Source organism: Diabrotica undecimpunctata, chromosome 6 (assembly GCF_040954645.1).
Source record: "Diabrotica undecimpunctata isolate CICGRU chromosome 6, icDiaUnde3, whole genome shotgun sequence".
In the NCBI taxonomy this organism is placed as follows: domain Eukaryota; kingdom Metazoa; phylum Arthropoda; class Insecta; order Coleoptera; family Chrysomelidae; genus Diabrotica; species Diabrotica undecimpunctata.
In genome coordinates this window covers 73,014,832-73,041,028 of record NC_092808.1, presented here as the reverse complement: position 1 = coordinate 73,041,028, position 26,197 = coordinate 73,014,832, and the positions used below count along the sequence as shown (strand labels likewise).

Here is a 26,197-nt window from a genome sequence, read left to right as displayed (position 1 = left end):
CATGTTTTGTTCATACTTTCTTTTCACTTCATATATTAGCTATTAAAAATGTTTACGTCGAAATTGATCATTACTTATAGTTAATGTTATCTAAAAAGAAAACTCTGAAAACTTTTGTTTTCTACATCTCTATAACTTTTATTATAATTTCTTCCCACTACAGCTATTTCAGCATTTTGTCTTTCTCAATTGACAAACAAATGTCTGTTTTACACTTTATAGTCTCTGAATAAATAAAGGAGGGGAAAGCTGTATGTCTCAAATTGGTCATTCAGAATTATATCTGTATATTTTAATACATCTCACTGCCATGAGAAGCATAATGTGATACACGGGTAATACGATTTTACAGCCGCGAGAATCAAATATCGAATACACACGCATTTGTAATGCTCACACATCACAAATTATGAAAGCTCTGAGAAGCAATTGTGGTCTCTCATATCAAAGTATCATTAATGCAGTTTAAACGTAGACGGCTGTAAGCAACAGAAACTATATTTGGCCTCTGAAATATGTGAACCAATGTTTGATTCTCACAGCCTGAAAAGTGGGTTACTGATAAAAACTACTTAAGTCAACTATTATATATTTATTTTTTAACGAAAACTATTATTTAAATACATTGTTATTTTAATAAGAAATTAACAAAAACTTTATATATTAAAAAAATATTGTTTTCATTACACTATTTAGTTTCTCTTGTTTTTTTTTTAACTCATTTTCACAGTATAAAGAATTGCACAGAGTACACAGTGAAATCAACAAACACCTACGGGCTAACAGTTGGAAATAAATAATATTCATTTAGAGCAAAATTGTATTTTTCTGTAAAATGGCCTATATTGTGGAAATGGACATATAATTGTAATAAACGATATTACATTGATAAACACGGTCGCATGAATCATATGGACTTGTTTTTGTGTGAATCGGCATTTGATGCACACTGCTGTAATATACGATATCAGTCAACAAGGCTGCGTGAATCGTATAGTGATTCTCACCTCTAACTAACACAAATTAAGGTTTTTTTTAAAGAAATGTGTAGATATATACTTAGATTTTAATTTTGTGTGTATATAGAGTTAAAAAGATATACAGCCAGAAGGGTCCTTTTTTTTCACTATGGTGCAGTGTGAGGGTTCATAAATTTCTTAATATAAGGATTTGAAATTGTTCACTAAATGAATTATTATGATATAAAAGGTGAAGTGTGCATGTAGACTCTGTTTTTTGTTGTTGAAAGCTCTTTTGTGTTCTGGTATACATTTGTTTAAGGTTCTACCAGTTTAACAGATGTAATATTGTATGTTGGGTTTTTGATTAAGTTTGTTATACCCCACTGTATAAATGTTTTTTATGTTGGCCATGGTGCTTATTATATTTGCTTAAGTAATTGTTTGTTCTGAAAGCTGGTGTTATTCCTCTCTGTTTCTGGTTTTTTAGTTCTGTTGTTATCATGCCTATAGATGTAATTATTGTTTCAATTCGTTGATGGTTTTATTACTTACATATCAAAGTCTTTCTTTCAGGCACTATATAGCTTTCCTTATTTAGATGATAATTGTGTGTAATGTTTAATCTAATTGTCAACTATCTAATATGTTGTTTCCAAGTAAGTGAAAATTTACTATATATTTACTGACGATTTAAAATGCTTTAAAATAAACAAATGCCAGGCCGAAGTCGGCAAAAGGATATTGATCGCCTCTAAGTGGAGCACACAAAATGGTATTTGGATGCGTCAAAATGTCATAGTTTTCATTTGCACCTTCCTCATCCCCCAATAATATTCGAATATAGTAAACACAATTTAACCATATATTCTACTTTTGAAACCAAGGATCTAGGTGTGAACCTTGACTCTAACTATAAATCACACATTTCCACAACAATACAGAAATCTATGAAGCTACTTGGATTTGTGAAGAGAACCATCAAAGATTTTTCTTACATCTCTGCTATTTGATCTCCTTCTCCATGGTTAGATCCCTTTTCATTTACTGGTCTACAGTTTTGTCCCCCTATTACATTGCATCTAAACTGAAACTTAAGACTGTCTAATTTTCTGTCATGCCATTGTATGGATGCATGTATACTGTGAATATGTTGCATTAGAATGTATACTGAACTTCTCTTGAGGTATATAGAAATCAAAGAGACTTAATAGTTCTATTTAAAATTATCAACAGCCTGTGCACCTGCTTCAAACTTCTCTCCAAAATATTTGTTTATTATTCTCCAATATTGCAACTAGGTATGTGCAGACTTTTTATATTCTTTTCATAGATTCAATTACTCTTATAACAGCTTTACTCCCAGAACTCTTCTATTAGCTAACTCTTCAAAGAAGCTCCAAATTTTTAATCTATCAGTTTTCCCCTTCAAAAGTGATAATTCTGATCCAACTTTGTAATACTTTCGACTTCAGCTTTTGTATTGTGTTTAGTGTTACATTATCTGCATGCATTAGATAACTTAATACCATTATACCTTGTGACTTTTTCTGAATTGATTTGTTATCTTATTTTGTGACTGTATATGTTATTTTTTTTTTGTAATCATACTATTCATATATTCTTCTTCCAAATCAGTTTATTGTATTAACTACATTTATAGCACTGTAAATAAAACTTGTAAAATGTTGTAAATAAAATGATATATTTTTAGTAGCTTTTGTTTTATTAAAATTAATTATTTTACAGAGGAAAGTGTGTTTATAAGCCAAATAAGAAAAGTTTGTAAATATAACATAAATATTAATGAACCAAAATATAGGGTAGGTGGGGGTAAAAGTCCGCACTTTATATATATGCAATATTTACCACACTTTTGATTGCAGTATACATATTAAATTTGTCAGGCCATTAGGATAACTAATGCCCTTAGCTCTAAATATAAAACAACAGCTAAACAGCTGTAAGAAAAAAAACTATAGCGGAAAGTACAATATTTTACAAATCGGATTCTTGCCCCATTAATTGGGGCAAAAGTCCGCATAGCGGATCTTTGCCCCCTTTGAATAAAAATAATTTTATAAAAATAAAAATTAACAACGTATCAAATAAAAATCTTTATTTTGTCAAAAAACATGATCTAAAAACTTATAAACATACAAACAAGTAAATATATGACCTAAACACAAAAAGATAAAAAATAAAAGAAATTTTTAAAAGCTGAAACACTTTTTAGGTTACAACTAGTGCAACATTAAATCACTTAAATCGGTTGAAAAGCTCACAAAGTCATTAAATCTAGCAGAACTGCCTAGCAATGGCTTGGAAAGTTTCCTTATAATGTCTGTCTTGTTAACAAAAAACTCTTCTTCAGTTTCTGAAAAACGCATTGTATTGGGTGCCCTTCTATAATAAATACCACTGTAACCCTCATCTACTATTACAGTAATTCGCATAACATACATTCGAAATGAGTCCTTGGTTTTGCCGTAAACTTTTACTATAGCAAACTCTCCTGGACTTAATTCGGATAATTCATTATCAGCATCACTTTCAGAAAAACTTGAATTGCTGCTACTATCATGAAGTGATATTTGCGCGTCCGAGTCAGAAGAATATTCATATTCCTTTTTATTTAGTATATTTTGTTTTTCTTCAAATACTTTTCTTACTGTATTTTTATTTTTCTTGATGCTTTCCTTCCTTTTTTTCTCGTTTATTTTGTATTTCTTCTCCAGCTCTGAGATTTCCATTTGCTCTTTATGTGGAGTAGATGTCAGAACTGTAGATTTCAATCCTTTTCTTGTTCGTTTTCTCTTTTTTGTTAGTTTTGGCAACGGAATGATATCTGACGGTAACGTAGTAGACATTTCATTTTTCGAGCTTTCGGGTTTTGATTCCCGGTTACTTGAAATGCTAGCTCTATCTGGTAGATTTTCAACATTTCGTTCTTCTGCTTCACCACTTGCTTCTTCTGCTTTACTATTTAGTAATTCTGCTTTGTCATTTTCCTGACTTTTGTCTTCGTCAAATACAATTCTTAATTGTGTATCTTTATTATTTCGGTCAAGATCATTTACTTCTTCTTGCTCTTGTTCAGTTACTGAAGAAGATAAAAAATCTTCAGTAAAGATATTTTCATCTAAAGGGAAAATACCTGTCATTTTAAATCCATTAACAGCTTTTTCTATAGTAGCAGTTTTCTCATAGGCCTGCTTAAATAATCCAGCGACGTGGTATTCTGTGACTACTTGACCGGGATTAGATGTGGTCCAATTATCACACAAATCATCATAGTAAGCTTTTAATGGCCTAAAAAAGTTTCTGTCCAGTGGTTGAGTTCGATGGCTGCTATGAGGTGGGAGGCTGAGCAAATGGATGTTATTATTTTTTGCGTAAGTGATGGCTTCTAGAGTGGTATGGGATATGTGGTTATCCAAAATTAATAGCACTGGGCTTTCAGCGGAAGGATTTGTATATTTGCGAAAGTGCTCCAAAAATTGAAGAAACTTAACGGAATTCATGTATCCAGAATCAGTTACAGCCAAAACAGAACCAGTTGGAGCGTCCTTTATCAAAAGAGGATTTAGTCTTTTGCGTGCGAAAATAAAGAATGGTGGAACATAGTGTCCTGTTGCACTCATAGAACATGCAGCTGTCACAGTTCTTCCTTGCTCTGCAGCTACATTTTTTGCTACTTCTTTTTTTCCAGTGGGAGCAACATGTTTAGGTAATTTATTTGGCACTGTTTGTAGACCAGTCTCATCCATGTTGTAGATTTTATTCGCTGGAAATTTATATTTCTCCAAGACAGATTTTAAATTTTGAAAATACTGTGTCAATTGATGTTTGTTGAACCCCATGGTCCTAGCTACACTGGTTTTTCGTGGTGTACGTAGTGAAAGGCGGTTTCGTTTCATAAAATTTCTAGTCCAATCTCTACCTGCTAGTTTTGATTGCTTAGAAAATTGATGCTGAATACCATTTCGTTCTGCAAACTGATATGACAGAAAACGAAGCGATTTTAGGGTGAGCCCATAGAAACGTAAGTCTAAAGCTTTACAATGGTCCACTATTTGCCTTTCCTGTTCTGGAGTAAATACAGGTCGAAATCTACCCAAGAAATTAACGCTTCTGTCCGCTTTTAGCCTCTTTCGAATGGTAGATTCATCATAGCCAAGAGTTCTACCTATTTCTCGTGTTGATAGACCCCTTTCCTTTAAATGTTTAGCCTGCATAAAAACATCGTCTGTAAATGGTCTTAGGTTCTCATTTTTTCTCTTGTACGTCCTAAAACAAAAACGTAATTTTTACAAACAAACAAACAAAAACGTAATTTATACAAACTTCTAAAAAAAACTTTATGAAATAAGTAAAATTCTAGATAATAAACAAAAACTTCCTTAATGAGGCAAAAATCCGCATGCGGATCTTTGCCCCTTCCGACATGCGGACTTTTACCCCAAAGTTCACTATTAATTTTAGCTAGGCTTGTTTGGAACAAACTAACCTCAAATTAAAGATTTTGTGTCTTAACATTATTTGCAATAAACCGGCTTACATAAATTAGTTAAAAGACTTTTTAGAAAAATAGTTTAACACATACAATCTTCAAAAGAATGAATAAAAAAATTAGATTAGAACAGCAAAATTTAAAACTTACCTCATATTTTCGTTAACTACCGCCGCACGAAACACGTGTATAATCTACAGCGCTGTTCGAAAGGTACTGACCGATCCATGTGTGAATCAAGTTAATATATTCGCTCTGTCATCTAGAAAGCGTGTGCGGATTCTTACCCCATGCGGACTTTTGCCCCCACCTACCCTATACAAGTATCATCATTCTATTTGCCTTTTCGCCACATTAATAGATGTTCCACTTTTTATCTAAAGGAATTGTAGGGTATTGAATTGAAATGGGTATAACTCCTAAATTTCCTAGTTGCTGAGTAATTACCTAAATTTTTTTTTGAAGAGTAAATATATTGAATTTAAGTTTTAATAAGAGTATACTACATATGAGTTAATATTGTTTTTTTGCGGAGTAAATATATTAAATTTTTAAGTTTTAATAAAAGTGTACCACATATGACTTAATATTGCTTTTTGTGGAGTATATATATTGAAATTAAGTTTTAAACACTGTTGTCAGGTTGCAGAATTAGTGTTTTGTAAAAATCATTATTGACTATTAAATAACAAAATAAAACCTAATCTAAACTAATCCAATCACATCTAAAACTTTAAATTAAAAAAGAAGTTAATAACTAATGCATCCAACAAAATACAACATAAAACGAAATACTCACCAGTTTAATGGCAACGGCATGGGAAAACGGAAATTGGACTAGTATTTTTGCAAAACTCGTTATCAGTATAGTATATTAAGTAGGTAAGTATGTATAAGATTAAAAGATTGGGACAATTAAGATTTCCAAATATTTAAATAAAGCTTTTGAAATATTTGTTACTAATATTTTATTCCTATATTATTTGTTTGACATTACAAGTTATGTACTCCTGTCAGGTCAGCTAAATATTTAAAACTGTTGATGTTGCCAGGGTAACTTTAAAACACACGCGTTTTGGAAAGTTGAATTTAAACACGCTACGGCGTATTTTAAATAAGCAAAATGGGGTACCAATAAAAAAAACAAATTAAAACCTAATCTTAATTAATATAATCACATCTAACTATGTAAATTAATAAAGAAGTTAATAACTAATGCACCCAACTAAATACAACATAAAACGAAATAAACTATAATCTACATGTAATAACATAAGTGAATAATAAATGAAATACAGTTATACGAATCCCTTAGAAACAGAAAACGGAAATAATACTCATTATCATTATTCCTTTATTATTGTACTTGAGAAGCTTGAGAAATAATATTTTCACAATAAACAATATATTTAAAAAGTGTGGCAACATTGGATCAAGAAGTATGTACTACGCACACGCACATCATTGACAGCAGCTGTAATGGCGGCGGCATCTTGAAATTTGTCAAAATATCAGTTTTTTAAATACGAAATACAGAAAAACTATAGCTCAGCGTAAAAAAATGTATAGATTGAAAAGTGAATAAAAAATAAAACATAATCCACTGTCCAAATTTCAGACTAATCCGACTATCCTCACTAATGTAAGTAATTACCGAATAATGAAATTCCACACCTAACCTAACAACGTTTATACTTACATTTGAGTTTATTTCAACCTATAGTACAATATCAATAATTAGTCGAATAAACGACTAACGGTAATTACTTACTACTCAGTATTTATTAGGTAATTTTTAATTCTTTTGTTATATTAACTCTTTGGGCAATGAAATCACAGTTTTTGCGACAACTGTGGGTTTATTCTCCGGTTAATATCGTAATAGTTGAAATGCCACAAAAGCTTAAATATATTGTTTTTTTCAGTTACAGATGTCAAGACATTGTTGTGTACCTCGATGCAAAAGTAATTACACAAGCTTCTGAAGTTGGAAGGGCCTGTAAGCTCATTTTCTTTCCGAATAGATAAACAATTATGTAATAAGTGATTAAAAGCTATCAAAGAAGACAATTATACCCCAACAAAATCTTCTGTTCTGTGTGCTAAGCATTTTCATTCTGAAGATATAGTACTTCATCATACATGGAAAGACAAAGAGTGTTGTGTCTGAAAAACTAAAATTGGAATTAAATGCTATTCCTAGGATTTTCCCCAATCTTCCGGCATATATGTCTATTCCTAAACCTATAGACAGAAGTGATCCATGTGAAAGACAACATCACTTTGATAAAGAGAACCACAAATTGGAACAACTGGAAAAAGACTTTCTCAAACAAGGTTTAATAGACTCGTTTGATAACTTTATTAACAAATGCAGCATGAAGATTACTTTAAATGAGTGGAATTAAAAAGTGACGAATGACAGTGTATATTTTTATTTTTTAAACATTCAAGAATGTGACATATGACATTGGTCTAAAGATATTAAGTAGTGTTAAAATTTCTAAACATTTAAAAGTTACTGTATATATAGTGTACTGTATGTATAGGTGAAAATTTGTTCAAATGGTCAAGTATTAACTTTATCCCTTTAGCGCCTCTGGTGGGTCATTTCGGTACTAATTAAAATTTAGTGGGAAATTCAAAATATTTTATTATTTTCCAATGGAATAATCTCACATATTGTGAGTGATGTGACAATACCTATCTGCTTTTTCACAAGTTTTGTAGGGAGACGAAAAACTTTATTTAGAGTCACCTCCTGTTTTCATATAATATTTTTTTGACTTGTTTTCTAGTAAAGTCATAGAATTTACTACAAAACAAGTCAAAACTTACATATAAAAACAGGAGGTGACCCTAAAAAAGGTTTTGCGTCTCTCCTACAAAACTCATGAAAAAGCAAATAGAGATATTGCCAAATCACTGACTATATAATATTATTAAAATAAAATATCATAACTTACTAAGCTTGTAAGTAATACTCATAAATTATTTGCAACAAGACAAACTGGAAATGTGAGTAGGTATATTAATAATATTCTCAAGTTGCAAAATATATAAGTTTTTATTATTTGTTCTGTCAAATGTGGTTATAAGGAAAAGGACATATAAAAAAATACAATTTTTTTTTCTTAATATATGTGTATTAATTTGCTGTTTCTGATAAAATAGATATAAAATATATTTATTACATTGTTATAATATACTTTGATCATTTAATAATAAAATTCTATAACTGAATAACATATTATGAATTTACATAGCTCATGATTTTTATTTATTTAACATCCCATTTATTTACAACTTTTAAAGCAAATTAGTGAGATGAGGTTGCAAGAAGCAGAAATACAGCTAGAAGAAATGGAAGATGAAAGAGAGAAAGATAATATCCTAACAGAGGAAAAAGTCATCAAAGCAATACAAAAACTGAAAGAAAACAAAGCTCCTGGATTAGATGGCATACCATCTTAACTTTTAAAACATGGCACAAAAAATCTGACCTATAGTATACGTAGACTAGTAAAACTGATATGGAGGCAGGTGAAACTACCTGAATACTGGAACGTAGGTATAATTGTACCTATACACAAGAAAGGGAACTAAACAGTTTGTGATAACTAGAGATGCATTACCCTGCTAAATGTGACCTACATTCTTTACAATCGACTATTCATCAAATATTCCTTTTAAGACAAGCTTTAGAAAAAACATATGATTATGGAATTGATACTTATCATTTGTATGTATATTTTAGATGTGCCTAGGAAAATGTAGACAGAAACGCACTATACAAAGCCATGGTAGAATTTAATATCCCAATACACTTAGTGAGGTTGGTGAAAGCAACCCTCTCAACAGTTGAGTGTAAGGTTAGAGTGCAGAATGGAATATCAAGAACTTTCCAGACACAAATAGGTCTTTGACAGAGAGATAGCCTATCATGCCATGTATTCAAGATTGTTCTTAGTGAAAGCTATTAGAGAATCTGGAATAACAACAAGAGTGACGATTATTAATGGGAGTGTACAAATACTAGCATATGCAGATGACCTTGATATCATAACAAGAAGAAGGGTGGACCTGGTTCAATCGTTCACAGCATTGGAAGCAGCAGCAGAAAGAAAGAGACTACATGTTAACACTAATAGATATATGATATACATGAAGAGTATATGAAGGTCACAAATAATAATCAAGTAGAAAAACCTGAAGATCTAATGGTTGGAAAATATACTTTCGAAGGAGTAAGGGAGTTCATATATCTAGGCTCACAAATAAACCACTGTTATTTTATCATAGAAAAATTAATCTTGTGAGACTTGAAATCCTAATTAATATTTTGTTGGGAAATAAGCCACAATAAAGTTAAAAATAAGTTTATTGACGTTTCAATTTCCACTTCGGAAATCGTTCTCAAAATACAAATTTTGTTTTTGTTACTTAGTGAAAAAAATTCTTCTAATAATTTAATTTTATCTGACTCAATCATATTGACAATTCAGACCCATATTATACATTTTAGAGTAGAAGACTTTTAAAATGATATTGCCAATATTGGTAAGTTGCGTTCCTGGGACGACTTTAATATAAGATAGTTCATTCGATTACATGAGATCAACTTTAAATATTTTTTTTGCGCCAATTGATTTATACTGTCTGCATATGTTCTTTTTGGTGTCTTTCCTTTTAATATTTTGTTAATATTTGCACACCAAGTAAAAATATGAAAAGAACATAAAAATTCAGCAAACAATTGCAACATATTGGGATTCGTACAATTAAAGACATAACAAAATTCCAATTGAGTTGTTAATTGATATACTAAATTAAATTTAATATCTTTAATTGTACAAATCTGAGGTATTATTACCATTAAAATCTGTATTGATTTAATGACTAACTGATTATATGAAGAGTTTGGATATAACAATGCATTGCAGCAATATGCTCTTGCATCAATAAATCTAGATTCTGCTATATGTACTCAGATCTTCTTTTTTTCCAACTAGGTCTGCCCTGCATATTTTACATCTTTTGATTTTTTTTAATAATTTTTTTGCTACATATCCAGATATATATGTTAATTTACCTTTTTCAATGTCATTTAAATTTGGAAAATTGTTTATTTGATTTAGAATTATTATATTTTTAGCATCACTAACTGGTTCATGAGTTTTTGTTAAAAAAGCTTTTAAATTTGACAATGAAGTTGAATGCTGAAGTTGAAGTTGAATGTGATGCTTCATAATTATTTATTATCAATGATTTAAAAGAATTTACAAAAGAATAGCAAGATGGATTAATATTCCTAATACCATGAGACCTAATGGATCCAAAGAAGTTCTCTAGAGGATCTTGATTTAAATTTCTTATTGCTAAAAATTTAAATCCATCTTTATTCAATTTGTTCCACAAATATTTTAGAGCTTTGATAGTGTGAATCCAGTTCTTTACAGAAGGAGGTTGACGATTACTATTTATAAATTTGAATGTTTCAAATATTTTTATTGCTTCTGTCCAAAAATGTTCATGTTCCGATCTATTAGTAACGGCTACTCTTAGTCCTTTTCCCAAGGTAAATAAAATAAATAATTAAGATGTAACACATATGTAAGCTTTCTCTTTTTCTTTTAGAAGTAGTGAAAAGTTCAGCTATGGATATAGAGAAAAATGTTAGTATTAAACATAAACCATCCACTATAACTGTACTTCAGGATATTACTATTACTCCTGGTAAAAACAACATATTCCATGGAGAACCTGAACATGTAACTACACGTCCAGTAACACCAAGTTCAACTCAAGTGTCACAACAATTATCAATAAATACTCCCCGAAAAAATGTATTATGAAGTACAGTTATACAATTAAGGAAGAAAAACCATTATTTAAAAAATAAACTTCAGAAGTTACAGTCTACAGAAAAGAAGTATATTGACAATTGAAAAATTGAAATTTTATAACCTATTTGTGTGGATATTTAATAAAAAAATGTTTAAGAATTCCATAGTTGTGAAATATGTGGCATATACTCAAAAAGTGTAACCAATTTGTGAGATACTATTGTATATTAATATTTAACGGATATGAAAATAGAACTGGTGAGACATATGGTAATCTAAAAATGCCTACTGGTGATTTTATTAACTTTATTAGTATACTTGACTGTCTCTTTTACAAGAATTTTGACATATTAGCTGTACAGCCGAATATTATTAAAACATATGTTTCTCTATTTAGTACAATAAATTTTAGCCACCCTTGTGAACAATTTCCACTAAAATATTGTAGAACTTTATTTAGCTGTGTACGTTTGTACTATTCATTAAAATTCATGAAGAGAAATTTGAAACTGAAAAACATGAAAATATAACCAAAAGAAAAAATAATAAATTGATTATTTGGAAACATCAATAAAGCATTATTTACTTGTTTATAACAATATAAAAAGTCAAAATACTCTTTTTTTATTACAGTGATCAGATAATATCGATTAATAATTAATATACCTATTTAGGGGTTTTCTTCACCATTATCTTATGTTTTTAGTGAGATGTAACTAAAATATCTGATCATATTCCATAAAAATGTATTGAGTATTACTTCTAATTAATTATATTGACATTAATCAAGATCAAGTAAACAACAATGTAAAATATCAATCAAAATCACATTTGAACAAAAGCAATTGTTTATAGAATAATCCATACTCCTAAATTCCTTTAGCTAATTTCTTTTCATATTCCTTTGGCATATTAATTGCAAAGCCGAATATTATTAAAATAAAATATTGTATAACTTTATTTAGCTGTGTATGTTTATAATATTCATTAAAGTTCATGAAGAGAAATTTCAAGACTGAAAAACATGAAAATATAACCAAAAGAAAAAATAATAAATTGATTATTTGGAAACATTAATAAAACATTATTTACTTGTTTATAACAATATACTCTTGTCAAAATACTCTTTTTTATTACAATGAACAGATAATATCAATCAATAATTAATATACCCATTTAGGGGTTTTCTTCACATTATCTTATGTTTTTAGTGAGATATAACTAAAATATCTGATCATATTCCATAAAAATGTATTAGAGCGTTTCTTCTAATTAATTAATAATTAATTATATTGACATTAATCAAGATCAAGTAAACAAAAATGTAAAATATCATTCAAAATCACATTTGAACAAAAGCAATTAATTATAGAATAATCCATACTCCTAAATTGCTTTAGCTAATTTCTTTTCATATTCCTTCCCGTTCACTTCTTCAGAATTTACATTTCCATATATCTCATCGCAGAACTAATTATGGTTCAAATATAGGTATGATCTGACTTCTCATACATGCAAACCAGTGCTCATGAGATATAATTTGTTTAACTTCTGAAATTTTAAACTACAAAATGATACTTTGTAAACTTAATGTGTACTTGTTTTATACATGTATATTTGATTTTTATCTGTAATTGTATTTATCTACAATGTATTTTTGTCTAATTTTGACAGTGGGTCTGTCACCTTTGTTATTATTAAATAAACAAATAAATGTAATATCTAATGCAACATGTAATAATAAATGAAGTTCATTTAAAAATTTATTTTTTATTTCCACAAATACATTCTTACCATTAACAGGATGACGCTACTTTTAGCACTTTGTACGATTCCGTTAGACGTCTAATGTACATCAACAAGGATTGTAAGAAAAAACTCAAAGAAAAATTGTGCTATGAAGTACAGTTATAAAATTATGGAAGGAAAACCATTATTTAAATAAAAAATTCAGAAAACATTCTGTACATTCTACAGAAAAGAAATGTGTCGATAATGTGACAATTGAAGACTACATGGCACTTACATCTAAATTTTGTCCTTCGTTAAATTTAGCTAATTTCATAAATGTTCAAATTTTACAGTCTAGAAAAAAGGCAAGAGGTAGAAGATTCAGTAATCAGTTTAAACAGGATGTCTCTTAATGTACTTCAAGGGGCCAAAAGTTTTACAAAAATGTTTTGTGTAGCAAATTTTATTTACCCAGCCCTAATATATTATTTAAAAATAATATACCAGACAGCTACTCAAAAAGTGTAACTAATTTGTCGGCTAAAACTGTATATCAATATGTTAATGTATATAAAAATAGAACCGGTGACACATTTGGTAATCTAAAAATCCCTACTGGTGATTCTGCTGACTTTATAAGTAGGTATACTTGACATTCTCTTTCAAAAGAATTTTGACATATTAGCTGTAAAGCCGAATATTATTAAAACATGTTTCTCGACTTAGTACCATAACTTTTAGTCACCTTTTAAACAAAGTCCACTCAAATATTGTACAACTTTATTTAGCCGTGTACGTTTGTACTATTTATTAAAATTCAATAACAGAAATTTCCCTACTCAAAAATATGAAAACAAAACTAAAAGAAAAAATAATAAAATGATTATTTGGAAACATCAATAACACATTATTTAATCGTTTATATCGAAATAACAAGTCAAAATAGTCTATTACAATGAACAGGTAAGATCAATCACTAATCAATATACATATTTAGGAGTTTTGTTCACATCCTCTTGTGTTTTTAGCGAGATATAATTAAAATATATTAACTGATTTCAAACTCTGTATTTGAATTTTGAAATGAAACTTTGCATTTTATTCTACTTTATAACCATACAGCTTTAAAACTAGCATATTTATTAAAAACTGTTGCATAACTCTCCATTTGACTTTTTTTTTGATAGTGTATAAGACAGTTCTGTAACAAATAGTTGTGAAACTTTAGAAAACAAAATCATGAATACAACGCAGAGAAAGAAACAATTTTAGGTTTTTTTTTTAATTTCTCGAAGAATGAAAGAGTAGCAAGAAGAGTTTTGAAATTGGTTGAAATTAAAATCAATTTTGTTAAATAAATCAAAGTCGGCTCTGTCGCGTCCATATGTGCAGGGCCAGTCCACGGTTTTCGTCCAGAAAATATGGCGTCAAGGTCACCGAATTTTGTCTAAAAAGATCAAAGGTACCGCGGTAGAGTGAGAATACTGGTTGTTATCTATACTGTGATTTTATTACAAAGGGTCCTATTACAAAGATATACTATATATTATAGTTCATTTCACAGATTTTGTCCCATGAGTGAAATCATACTTGAGGCAAATTTAGATTAAAATCTTTATCAGATGAAGGCATTTAAAATTCTATACATTAACAAATGAGATTATTTACTACTACACATATTACATGGCTGCATTGTCAACTTTGACCAGGCTACATACATTAATGCCCATTTGCACAAATTTCTGTTATAATTTAACAACCCCTTTAACTGATAGTTTTACATGTTATTTGATGATTTGTGTTTGGCAAGTAGTAGTTAAGTTTGAATGGAAATTGGTGCAATATTTGCAAAAGATTTTGAAAATTTTGAGTAGACAATGAAATCGCATTTTGCCAAATTAAGAATAGCCATTCCCAACTGGATTTCTCCATAATATGGGTGTTTCCGTTTTAAAATAACTTTGCAATTTTCAATCTGAAGATAATCACAATGAAAAATTAACTCTGCTGAATTTTTGGTTTGACCTTGAAATAATAAAAAAATATGTACATAGATACTCTAAATATACAGTAAAAATATTACCAATAATAGGACACTTTATTTCAAGTAGTTTATGAGGTCTACCATTCTTCATTATTATTCCATCTAAAGAATACCACAACCACTGATGTTTCTTGGCAATAATTAAACCAGTTTTTTCCACTGCATATCCAGTACTCTTTATATAGCATAATCTTGCCTCCTCCTCAGTTGAGAGCCCATATTGCATAGCTCTAAAATAAAATGTGGAATACTTTAAAATGCAAGCAAATATATGTAATATAACATACTTGTTTGAAAATCCTTTTGGCCAAAAATATTTCTGTATCTTATCGTTCCAATTTTCTTTAGAATAGGTATTTACCAAAATTTTTGTTTTTGTAGTAGGCTGCTTCAATATCATTTTTTTGCTTCATGGAAGCTAGATGTTTCTGACTTAAGGCCAGTGAAGTTTGTAGCCGAGAAGTCTTCGACATTTTTCTAGGTGGTTGAGGTCTACCTTTTCCTTTTTTTGAATTGGATATTCCAACGTGTAGTTATGTTCCTGAAGGGCCTGTAATAATAAAAAATATGTTACAAACTCTCAACGCCCATTATTTAGTTGATTTGACTATTATCCCATTGTTTTTCTCTTCAGTTTCGGTCACAATCTTTTGCTCTACTTTTTCCTGGAAATAAATTAATAATAGGTACTTTATTCTAAATAATTTTAAAGAGAAAAAGTTACCTTTTCACTATCCATCTCGGCAATATCATATATAACATCCTCAAGAGGAGTTTCTGTAGAAGGCAAGCTCTAAAACATATTTGAACAAAAAATTAGTTTTAAAATATCATTTTACAGTAATGACTAATTTTGAGAAAACCCCAATTTTACTAGAATATATAATACAACGAAACATTTAGTATAAAGTGGAAAGCAGCACGGAATGTTTCATCAAATTTTATTTTATTAATATGTATTAAATATACTGGTTCAATTTTGAGCAGCTACTAAACCAGTTCAGTGAATTAAAATTAAATGTCTGTAGTAAGAACAAGCTTCAATTGAATTTGAGTTTTACCATAACAAAATTTGTACCTAGCAGAGCACAGTTATAAAAAGTACTTACTTGTTCTTCAAAAGAAAATTCTAATGGGGTTTCTTCAACACCAATCCCATCAGTCTGCATAGGGCTAATCATACTTAAAACCTCAGTTTCTGTGTTACTGAGACTGCTGGAACATGCTGGGCCTCCTCCCGTCATATTCTTGTAACGTTTTATGGCAGCATTTTTTGCCTTTGCATTTTTTTTTTATATCTTGCCATGTTTGAAAAAAAAAAGAAATAAGCTGCTGTTTTCAATAATCGTACTTGTCACGATTGCATTTTATTATATAAAAAAACTTACTTTTCTCCATTTTTTCCAATCTTTTGATTGACCATTTGCGACACTATTTAAGTTAGTGGAAATTTCTTCCCAAAGTTGTGGGGCTTTTTTGTATGTAATGTATATAATAATACCTATTATATGAAAACTCACAGGGCCATCAGAATCATATACATTATGATCTCTCAACAATTCTGCAGGATTCATGATGTCCTTAATCTCCATCACTATCTCATCTGGAATTGTGAGTCCCTGTCCACCTCCTGTCTTTTTCTGTTCTCGAGTATAGTCGCTGTACACCTTGCGGGCATTCATTTTCATATGTTTCCATTGGGTCTGCAATTGTCTTAAATCCCTAGGTCTGCTATTTACTTCATTGAACCTAAACAAAAAAAAAACAAAGTTGGGGAATTGTTAATTAAACAAATTGAATAAATAAATATGAAACGCCAGGTGCAGAGGAACGATTTAATGATGATTTTAAAAGAATAAGGAGCAGGATTGAAGGATGCAATGGTGTTTTGAAAAACAGGTTTCGATGTTTACTTAACCATAGAGTTCTTCACTATCAGCCTCAAAAAGCAGCCAAAATAACAATGGCTTGTTGTGTGCTACACAATATTTGCATACATTATAGAATTCTCGAGCCTGACAGAGATGATGAATTCTTGAATGCAGATGTTGGAATAATACAAGAAAACCCAGCTGCAGGAGCAGTGAATAATTTTGCGGCGCAGAATGATTTGGAAGCTGGAAGACTACTACGGCAATTAATTATTGATAATCATTATAATTAATATTTTTAAAAAAATGTGATTTTTTTGCATTTATACCCATTATAAGTACATTTTATTATAATTTTTGTATATTAGAAAATTCAATATAAAAATATGCTAAAATAAAATATGTTTTATAGATATTTTAATCCTTTTCTTGAGGTCTTCTTTTTAATTGGCAAACATTCAGTGCCATACATCATAACTGGTCTTACAGCTGTCTTGTAAAACACACAACATACCACTCACTTCTTTACATTTCATCCTTCATCTATTTTTCTATTGCTTTGCAGTGTTGACCACAAATACCTAAAATTATTGGTTTTTGAAACCATTTCACTACATATATTCTGTCTTTGACCTACTCAGTTTTAAACCTTTTACCTTGAGAGCTTGTCTCCACTTCTCAAGTCGCTGCTGTACTTCCCACTCAGTATTTCCTTTCAGCACTACATCAAACACCACGGAATGTCACCTTGAAGGTCTCCAGTGATCTGGTCTAAAACCAATGAAAATATATACAGGTTTAACACTGAGCCCTACTTCTAAATTTGTCAGTCTCTCCAACACTAGTTGTCACTCCTTCATACATGCCTTTCATAAGTTTTACTTACTCTATATTTTCTGTTCACCTCCTTTGGTGTTTAGTTCTTCGTATAAGTTGCTGTACACTTCTGCTTTTTCCTTGTTCTCAAATTTCTTTCCTGCAGTTTTTCCACAGGAACCTCTCTAATAATATTTGCCATATTTCATCATAAAATAATCTATCTAGGATCGATTACCGCCACTTTTATATGTAATTAGTTAGCTTTCTCTCTTTTGAAAGAATGTGTTTACAATAGCCATATCTGACAGTTCAAGCATATCACCTCCAGCATCATTTCTACTTCCAAACCCTAGTCCACTGTGAACCCCTTCATATCCACTTTTCTCCTGACCAATGTGTGCATTAAAATCACCTCCAGGTATTACTCTCTCTTCCGCTGGTAAGTATGGAACTATATCCCTAATTGATCATAAAATGCTTTTTTTTCATCATCACCCAAATCTACTTAAGGAACATACACACTACATTCAGCATTTCCTTATTCACAACAAATTTACAGACATTATTTGGTAACTCGTTCTTACAACTTCTACTACTTTTTCTTTCATTTCGCTATCAGCAATTATGCCAACTCCATTTCTAGTGCTGCTTTTCCCTACACCGTTTGTAACCCTCATCCAACTCCTTCGCTCTCTCACCTTTCTACTTTGTCTCTTGAATACAAGCAATGAATACCCTTCTTCTCTTAAGTGCATCCACTAAGTCCATACTTTTGCCTGTTAGGCGTCCTACATTACAACACCCTATCCTAATTTTACTATCCTGCAATGGTGTTCCCCCTGAACTTAAGGTAAGCAATACAATGATAAACAAATAAATGGTCATAGACTGAAGGTAGGTAGGTAATAAAATAGTAAAACAATAAATAAATTATGTATTTACATTTTTAGGTGTCTCCACCATACATTTTGAAATCTTTCCGACCGTAGGTGAGCCCTTAATTTTAACCCATCTATAAATTTTTTGTTTTTGTAGTAGGCTGCTTCGATATCATTTTTTTGCTTCATGGAAGCTAGATGTTTCTGACTTAAGGCCAGTGAAGTTTGTAGCCGAGAAGTCTTTGACATTTTTCTAGGTGGTTGAGGTCTACCTTTTCCTTTTTTTGAATTGGATATTCCAACGTGTAGTTATGTTCCTGAAGGGCCTGTAATAATAAAAAATATGTTACAAACTCTCATCGCCCATTATTTAGTTGATTTGACTATTACCCCATTGTTTTTCTCTTCAGTTTCGGTCACAATCTTTTGCTCTACTTTTTCCTGGAAATAAATTAATAATAGGTACTTTATTCTAAATAATTTTAAAGAGAAAAAGTTACCTTTTCACTATCCATCTCGGTAATATCATATATAACATCCTCAAGAGGAGTTTCTGTAGAAGGCAAGCTCTAAAACATATTTGAACAAAAAATTAGTTTTAAAATATCATTTTACAGTAATGACTAATTTTGAGGAAACCCCAATTTTACTAGAATATATAATACAATGAAACATTTAGTATAAGGTGGAAAGCAGCACGGAATGTTTCATCAAATTTTATTTTATTAATATGTATTAAATATACTGGTTCAATTTTGAGCAGCTACTAAACCAGTTCAGTGAATTAAAATTAAATGTCTGTAGTAAGGACAGGCTTCAATTGAATTTGAGTTTTACCATAACAAAATTTGTACCTAGCAGAGCACAGTTATAAAAAGTACTTACTTGTTCTTCAAAAGAAAATTCTAATGGGGTTTCTTCAACACCAATCCCATCAGTCTGCATAGGGCTAATCAAAACCTCAGTTTCTGTGTTACTGAGACTGCTGGAACATGCTGGGCCTCCTCCCGTCATATTCTTGTAACGTTTTATGGCAGCATTTTTTGCCTTTGCATTTTTTTTTTCATATCTTGCCATGTTTGAAAAAAAAAAAAGAAATAAGCTGCTGATTTCAATAATCGTACTTGTCACGATTGCATTTTATTATATAAAAAAACTTACTTTTCTCCATTTTTTCCAATCTTTTGATTGACCATTTGGGACACTATTTAAGTTAGTGGAAATTTCTTCCCAAAGTTGTTGGGCTTTTTTGTATGTAAAAGTTGCAGTAAATTGCCCCCTACGCAACTCTTCATGTTGCTCCATGTAACTAATTAGTAATTTCTTTTGTGCCTCACACAACATTTTTTAATAAATAACTAAGTCCTTAAAAGTATGGTTTATAATAAAAATAACGAGAATCGACAAGACAAAAGACAATACACTGTTGTGACACAACTAATGCAACTAACCTAATAGCAAAAACTTTTCTTCTTCATTTCGTTTTATCGTGAATATGGTTGTGGCTAGGCCTACAATAGGTACATTTGAACTAAATAATAGGTCAAAGTTACTCGTTCGCTTTGGCAACGCTGGGTAAAATGTAGTAGACTCGCTGAATCGAATAGGATTTTTTGGAGACTACATTATAATGCACAGCCTAGGTTTGGCGTGATTGGTTGGTGAGTGGGTCCCAATTTAAAAATTGGCGGGTTTCATGTTTATTAAAATGACAATTGAGGTGTTGTGACACAGTATATCGCTAAAGAATTTATTAGCAATATAAAGAGTAGCAATATACTGTGGTATTGGTACAAAGCGGATGATATTCACATTTTAGGATTAAGCTGGCTATTACAGTTTTATTAGAAATGTAATTATTTTTTCTTTTGAGATTATGTAGGTAAAATTAAATTCTGACTTGTGTTTTTATTTATTTTGATATGCTAGTGATGCTTTTTTTATTAGATATATAGATATTGTTTTAATTTTTTTGATTAGGTAATTTTTTTTATTAAGATTTAGAGGTTCTTCTTATTATTTTTATTTCTAGAACATTCATTAACATTATTATTCTCGTTAGCTTTCTCTATGTGGGATCGGCTTCTCTAATTATTTTCCTGTAAACTTTTCTGTTGTCTTCCAGGGACTAAGTACCTCTCCGCTTTTTCTCTGAGATTATGGTTTTTCAGAAACATGCAATTTCTGTTCATCCCCTTTTTTACTGCCCTACATTCAGTACCATACATCATAGCTGGTCTAAAAGCAGTCCTATACAATTACCTTTTAGTTTCCTTGGTACCTTTTTTATCACACATCATTCAATTTGCCCCTTTCCTTTACCTTTAATTGAAGTATGATAAATAAAACGGTAATACCGATCCTAAAAGCCGAAAATTATCATCTTTTGTGAGTTCTTGTCTATTCAAGCCAACTACTCTATCTGGACTTGAAATATCATCTTTAAAAGAATATTCTAAATATTTTGTTTGTATCCAACTTAATTTTAATCATTTTTCATTAAGGACCTGTCTCCGCTACTCTATACCCAGGAGGTTCAGTTGCTATCTAATCCAGCACAAATGAGAATAAATATGGGCGAAACCCGGATGAAGCCCTATTTTCACACAAAATTGGCCAGTATCACCTACAATTGTATCGTTCTAACACTATAATAGTTATTTTAATTATATATAGTAGTTCTAACACTATTATAGTTGTTACTTGCTCATACTCCACTCACATATTCAGCCGGCACTCCTTTCCTACTAAATCTCTGCCATAGTAGGTTTCTGATAACTTCATCATGTGCTTTCTCAAGATTAATAATACTATTTCTTTCACTCTAAATTGTTAAATTAGCTGTTTTATAATAAAAATTGCTGATGTAGACCTGCCTCCTTGCATAAATCCAAATTGACATTTATCCATTTTCATTTTTTAGAACACTGAATTATGTTAAATTTCGCCACAAATGTAGGATAATAAAAAGATATATAATTGATGGATTCGACCGTTACTTGATGGAAATTCATTTTATGTAACAATAAAACACTAAAAACTTTGTTTTCAAAACTTCCACAAAATTTATTTTAAATTCTTATCACTACAGCGGTTTCGGCTAATTGCCTTTCTCAAGTGATCTGTTTTTGGCATGGGTTTACACTTTATAGTCTCTAATGAAATAGGTTGAGGAGGGGAGAACTGTTTGTCTCAAGCTGGTCATTCAGAATTATATCTGTGTTGTATCTGTGATTCTAACAAAGATAGCTTAAGGCCTTTATTTTGAATGTGAAGAATTTGAAATTCGTCATTAAAAGAATGATTATGATCTAGCAGGTGAAGTGCGTATGTAGAATCTGTTTTTCTATTATTGAAAGCCCTTTTATGTTCTGTTATTCGTTTATTAAAATTTCTACCAGTTTGACCGATGTAAGTTTTTGGGCAGTCGTCACATTTAAGTTTGTATACACCACTGTGTAAGTGTTTTTTATGTTGGCTCTTGTTGTTTTTAATATATTTGCCTAGGTTGTTATTTGTTCTGAAAGCTGGTGTTATTCCTTTCTTTTTTATGTGTTTGGCTATTTTTGTTGATATTTTGCCTGTATATGAAATCGAGCAGAAGGTACTGGGTTTTTTCTCTGGTGGTGGAAATACTACGTTCAGGGCTTTCTTGTGTAGTTTTTGATTTAACATTTTATTAAATGTTTGTTCGTTGTATCCATTGTTTACTGCTATTTGCTTAATGATATTTAATTCTATCTCAAAATTGTATTTTGACATAGGAATTGCTGTTAATCTATGTAACATACTATGATAGGCTGCCAGTTTATGTTGTGTGGGATGAGATGATGAATTGTGAATAGTCGTGTCAGTATGGGTAGGTTTATGAAATATGGAGAAGTCATGTTTGTTTTTAAGTCTGGTAATTTTTAAATCTAAAAAATTTATGGATTGATTTTGTTCTGTTTCTATTGTAAATTCAATATGACTATGAAGAGAATTAATATACGATAAAAATTGGTCGAGTTGCCTGTTAGTTCCTGTGAAACATACCAGTACGTCGTCTACGTATCTCCACCAATATAAAAACTGTTTGAATATGGGATGTTTTGAAATCTTTGTCTCTAGATGATCCATAAAAAATCTGATAGCAATGGGCTTAGAGGATTGCCCATTATAAGTCATGTACTGTTATTTGTATATAATTCATTATTAAATTCAAAGTAGTCCTGGTTTATGCAAACTTCAAGAAGATGTAAAATTTCAGAGGTAATGATTGGATTTGTACTATTTTGGTCTAAAAGGTTTTTTACTAGAATAAAAGTTTTGTGTAGGAGGGATACTAAGAAAAAGATTTTTTACGTCAAATGAAATTAATCTGGAGTTGTTAGGTAACCGAAAATGTTGTATTTTATTAACTAGTTCTATTGTATTTTTTATGGTAAATTTAGGTGAAAATTTAGTGTGTTCTAAAATAATCTCTAACAGATTTTTTGAAAGTTTATATGACGGAGCTGTATAAAAAGACACTACATGTCTTATTGGGTGATCCGGTTTGTGTAGTTTAATGAAAGAGTATAATTTATTAGGCTGTGGGTTCATGATACTGAGGTATTTCTGTTCTATTGGATTTACTATTGATTTTGAATTTTCTAACGCTAGCTTAATTTGTTTTTGATACTTTTCTGTTGGATCTTTGGGTAACATTTCAATGTTTTGATTATTTAAAAATTCTATTGTTTTGTTATTATATTCTATTATATTCTATTTTATCTATAGCAATAGTAGTGTTACCTTTGTCTGCTTTTGTAAACACTATGTTGTTTTCTATTGATTTATTTTTAATTGAAATGGCTGTTTTATTCTCTTTGTAACAGGAATTTTTCACTACACACATCTGTAATACAATTGTACAATTGTAATACAATTGTAATTATTGGTGCAATGGCGAAGGAAAACCCCTCTAAACCTCGCCTAGGGCCCAGAACATTCCGATTTAAAAATACAATTCTAATATAAAAGCCTACAAATATAACATCATTATAACATTACTTAACACAGCTTTAAAATTCAGGCCTAAACTAACCATTTATATATATATATATATATATATATATATATATATATATATATATATATATATATATATATATATATATATATATATATATATATATATATATATATATATATATATTTTATGAAATTTTACTACATATATTACTAATTGTCGCTGAATTTGACCCTCGGGAATGAGGGAAGGTGGCCCAGTCGCACTATCCATAGCTATGTTGGACCGGAGCATGTAGGGATCACGGTCCGTGGACATATAGGTTATATATGAACCCTAGCTAGCGGGAAAAATACCTTTATTAAAATACAATTAAATGTTTATTACAAGTAAGAATCTGCAATAAAAGTTGATTAGTATTATAACTAAGAATCTGCAAAGAAAGGGGTTCTTATATCTTAATACTAAGAATCTGAAAATAAAGTGTTAATTAGTCTTAGAACTAAGAATGTGTAAAAGAAGGTCGTTAGTTATGACACCTAAGACTAATTAATGCAAAAAGCAAAAAAAAAAGAATCTGAAAATAAAGTGTTAATTAGTCTTAGAAATAAGAATCTGTAAAAGAAGGTCGTTAGTTATGACACCTAAGACTAATTAATGCAAAAAGCAAAAAAAAGTAAAATTTGAAAAAAAGTCCCAAAATTTTCTGGAAACAAAAGTTATTTAAAATTGTCAGATTTTCCTGAAAATGCGAAATTTGTGTCTGTCGTAGTGCCTCCGGGACTAATCAACAAAGACATGCGACAAAATATAAACGAATAAAAAGTTATTCACAAATTTCGTATTAAAAATTTCCTAAGTCGAAAAAGACCTAAAAAGTATAAATAATCCTAAGTTATTTTTATAGTAAAAATGTTTCAAAGTCCCAAAACAGTATATAAATATCAGAAAAATAATCTAAAAGTTATTTTTAACCTGAAAAAGGAATAAAATATTCGAAATATTTTCGAAGTCCCTAAAAGAGAAAATAATGTTAGCAAAATACGTCTAAGTTATTTTCGGGCTGAAAATATTTCAGAGTCCCAAAAGATAAAATAAATATAACATTATTATAATTTTTCTAAGTTAAATTAATAATCTAAGAGAGATACCTCAATTGCCATTTTAATAAACATGAAACCCGCCAATTTTTAAATTGGGACCCACCCACCAACCAATCACGCCAAACCTAGGCTGTGCATTATAATGTAGTCTGTTTTTTGGCACCATGTGAGCGATGACCGAGAGAGTACTCACACCGATGAGTTGTCGTGCACGAGCACTCTCACGAGTTACAGAATACGGCCCCAGGAGACAAGCGTCTATTCATACCTTATTACAATTCGTCTTCGTTGCTCGCGCATCCATGTAATGTCAAAAATTTTATTAGGCTATACCTGTCAGAGGTTTGTTGTTCATAGGATTTATTCCTAGATAAGGTTCTGATATATGATTTAATTCGTTTTTGTGTTTTGTAATTATTGTAATTAAAATTTATTGTTAAAGTTTTATTTTAATAAACTTTATTGTTAAAGTTAAGAATTTAGTTTAGAATTTCAGTTTAAAATTTTAACCAAAGGGATAGAAGATAGTAGTAGTAGTCTTAATTTAAATTTTAAATATTTGCACCGTACAGAGGGCACAATAAGCCGAGTTCATGTTAGAACAATTGCGATTTTATTTTCATGAGTTCCCAAGTCGGCGACAAAAAATCGAACACAAAACCATAGGAAACATTTCATAAGAAAAACAACGTAAAAATGCAATATCAAAAATTGCGGAAATCGCAATTGAACTTTTCTAGTAAAATCTAGGCAATATTTTTAATCGCATATTTTCTATCATTATCGTTCTAACTCTGATTTAAACGAATGAAATCTGCCTGTAATTTCAAAATATTAACAAATCAAATCTGGTAAGTACATATAACCCATCGAGCAAAAAGACAAAAGAGGGAATCTAATCGTTATGAAAAGGCGACCAAAAAAGTGGCCTCTGATGGCCGACATATCCGGAAATGCGAATGCGCCAAATTTAAATTTTCCGACACTTATTAACAGTAGCTATAAAATAGTTTTCAGAATGTGTCTTAGACGAGAAAATTTTAATTAAATATTAACGATAACAGTCTAAAATGTGAAACAATTGTTAAAAAACTTCAATATAAATAAGATTTCATGTGACAGTTGGGACAAATAATAACATAACCCAACTAAATTTGATTTCTTAAGCAAGGAAAGACTCTCTTTCCTTGTTTAATTTGGCCTCTCAAGATGGCACTTCCTGTCTAACAATATTTTTGCCCCCACTACCTTTACATTCCCTCTTTTGTCTTTTTGCTCGATGATATAACCTAATAAAATATTTGACATTACATGGATGCGCGAGCATCGAAGACGAATTGTAACAAGGTATGAATAGACGCTTGTCCCCAACAGGAGTAAACTAAAAAGACAGATTCACACCCAAGAAAGTTACTAGAAAATTCACCAAATACATCTTCT

The 26,197-nt window shown here is 30.3% G+C and overlaps 2 protein-coding genes across 3 annotated transcripts; both read right to left on the bottom strand.

Moving 5' to 3' along the window:
* Positions 1-3,202: 3,202 nt before the first annotated feature.
* LOC140444434 (uncharacterized) lies at positions 3,203-7,257 on the bottom strand. Its single transcript, XM_072536189.1, has 2 exons — positions 5,623-7,257; positions 3,203-5,249 (listed from the first exon to the last, which is right to left on the bottom strand). The coding sequence occupies exons 1-2, from the start codon at positions 5,625-5,627 to the stop codon at positions 3,203-3,205; spliced, it is 2,052 nt and encodes a 683-aa protein (XP_072392290.1). The 5' UTR covers positions 5,628-7,257.
* Positions 7,258-7,401: 144 nt separating this feature from the next.
* Positions 7,402-20,214, bottom strand: LOC140443494 (uncharacterized). 2 transcript variants are annotated; one of them, XR_011951214.1, is made up of 10 exons: positions 19,823-20,214; positions 19,547-19,730; positions 19,162-19,230; positions 19,052-19,102; positions 18,726-18,987; positions 16,203-16,842; positions 15,818-15,886; positions 15,381-15,643; positions 15,133-15,323; positions 7,402-15,074 (listed from the first exon to the last, which is right to left on the bottom strand). XR_011951214.1 is itself a non-coding variant. In XM_072534804.1 (9 exons), the coding sequence occupies exons 1-5, from the start codon at positions 19,855-19,857 to the stop codon at positions 18,871-18,873; spliced, it is 456 nt and encodes a 151-aa protein (XP_072390905.1). In that variant the 5' UTR covers positions 19,858-20,200; the 3' UTR covers positions 7,402-15,323; positions 15,381-15,643; positions 15,818-15,886; positions 16,203-16,842; positions 18,726-18,870. The 2 variants fall into 2 exon arrangements, 1 of the variants encoding a protein (XP_072390905.1); XM_072534804.1 differs by having other exon boundaries at positions 7,402-15,323; positions 19,823-20,200.
* Positions 20,215-26,197: the final 5,983 nt, after the last annotated feature.

Bases quoted from the DNA above. Each gene is read 5' to 3' on its own strand.
- LOC140443494 (XM_072534804.1), bottom strand. From the start codon at position 19,857: ATGGTCAATCAAAAGATTGGAAAAAATGGAGAAAA. The intron at 19,231-19,546 runs GTAAGTACTTTT...AATATGTTTTAG, and splicing joins AATTTTCTTTTGAAGAACAA to AGCTTGCCTTCTACAGAAAC. The intron at 18,988-19,051 runs GTAATAGTCAAA...TTATTATTACAG, and splicing joins CTGAAGAGAAAAACAATGGG to GCCCTTCAGGAACATAACTA.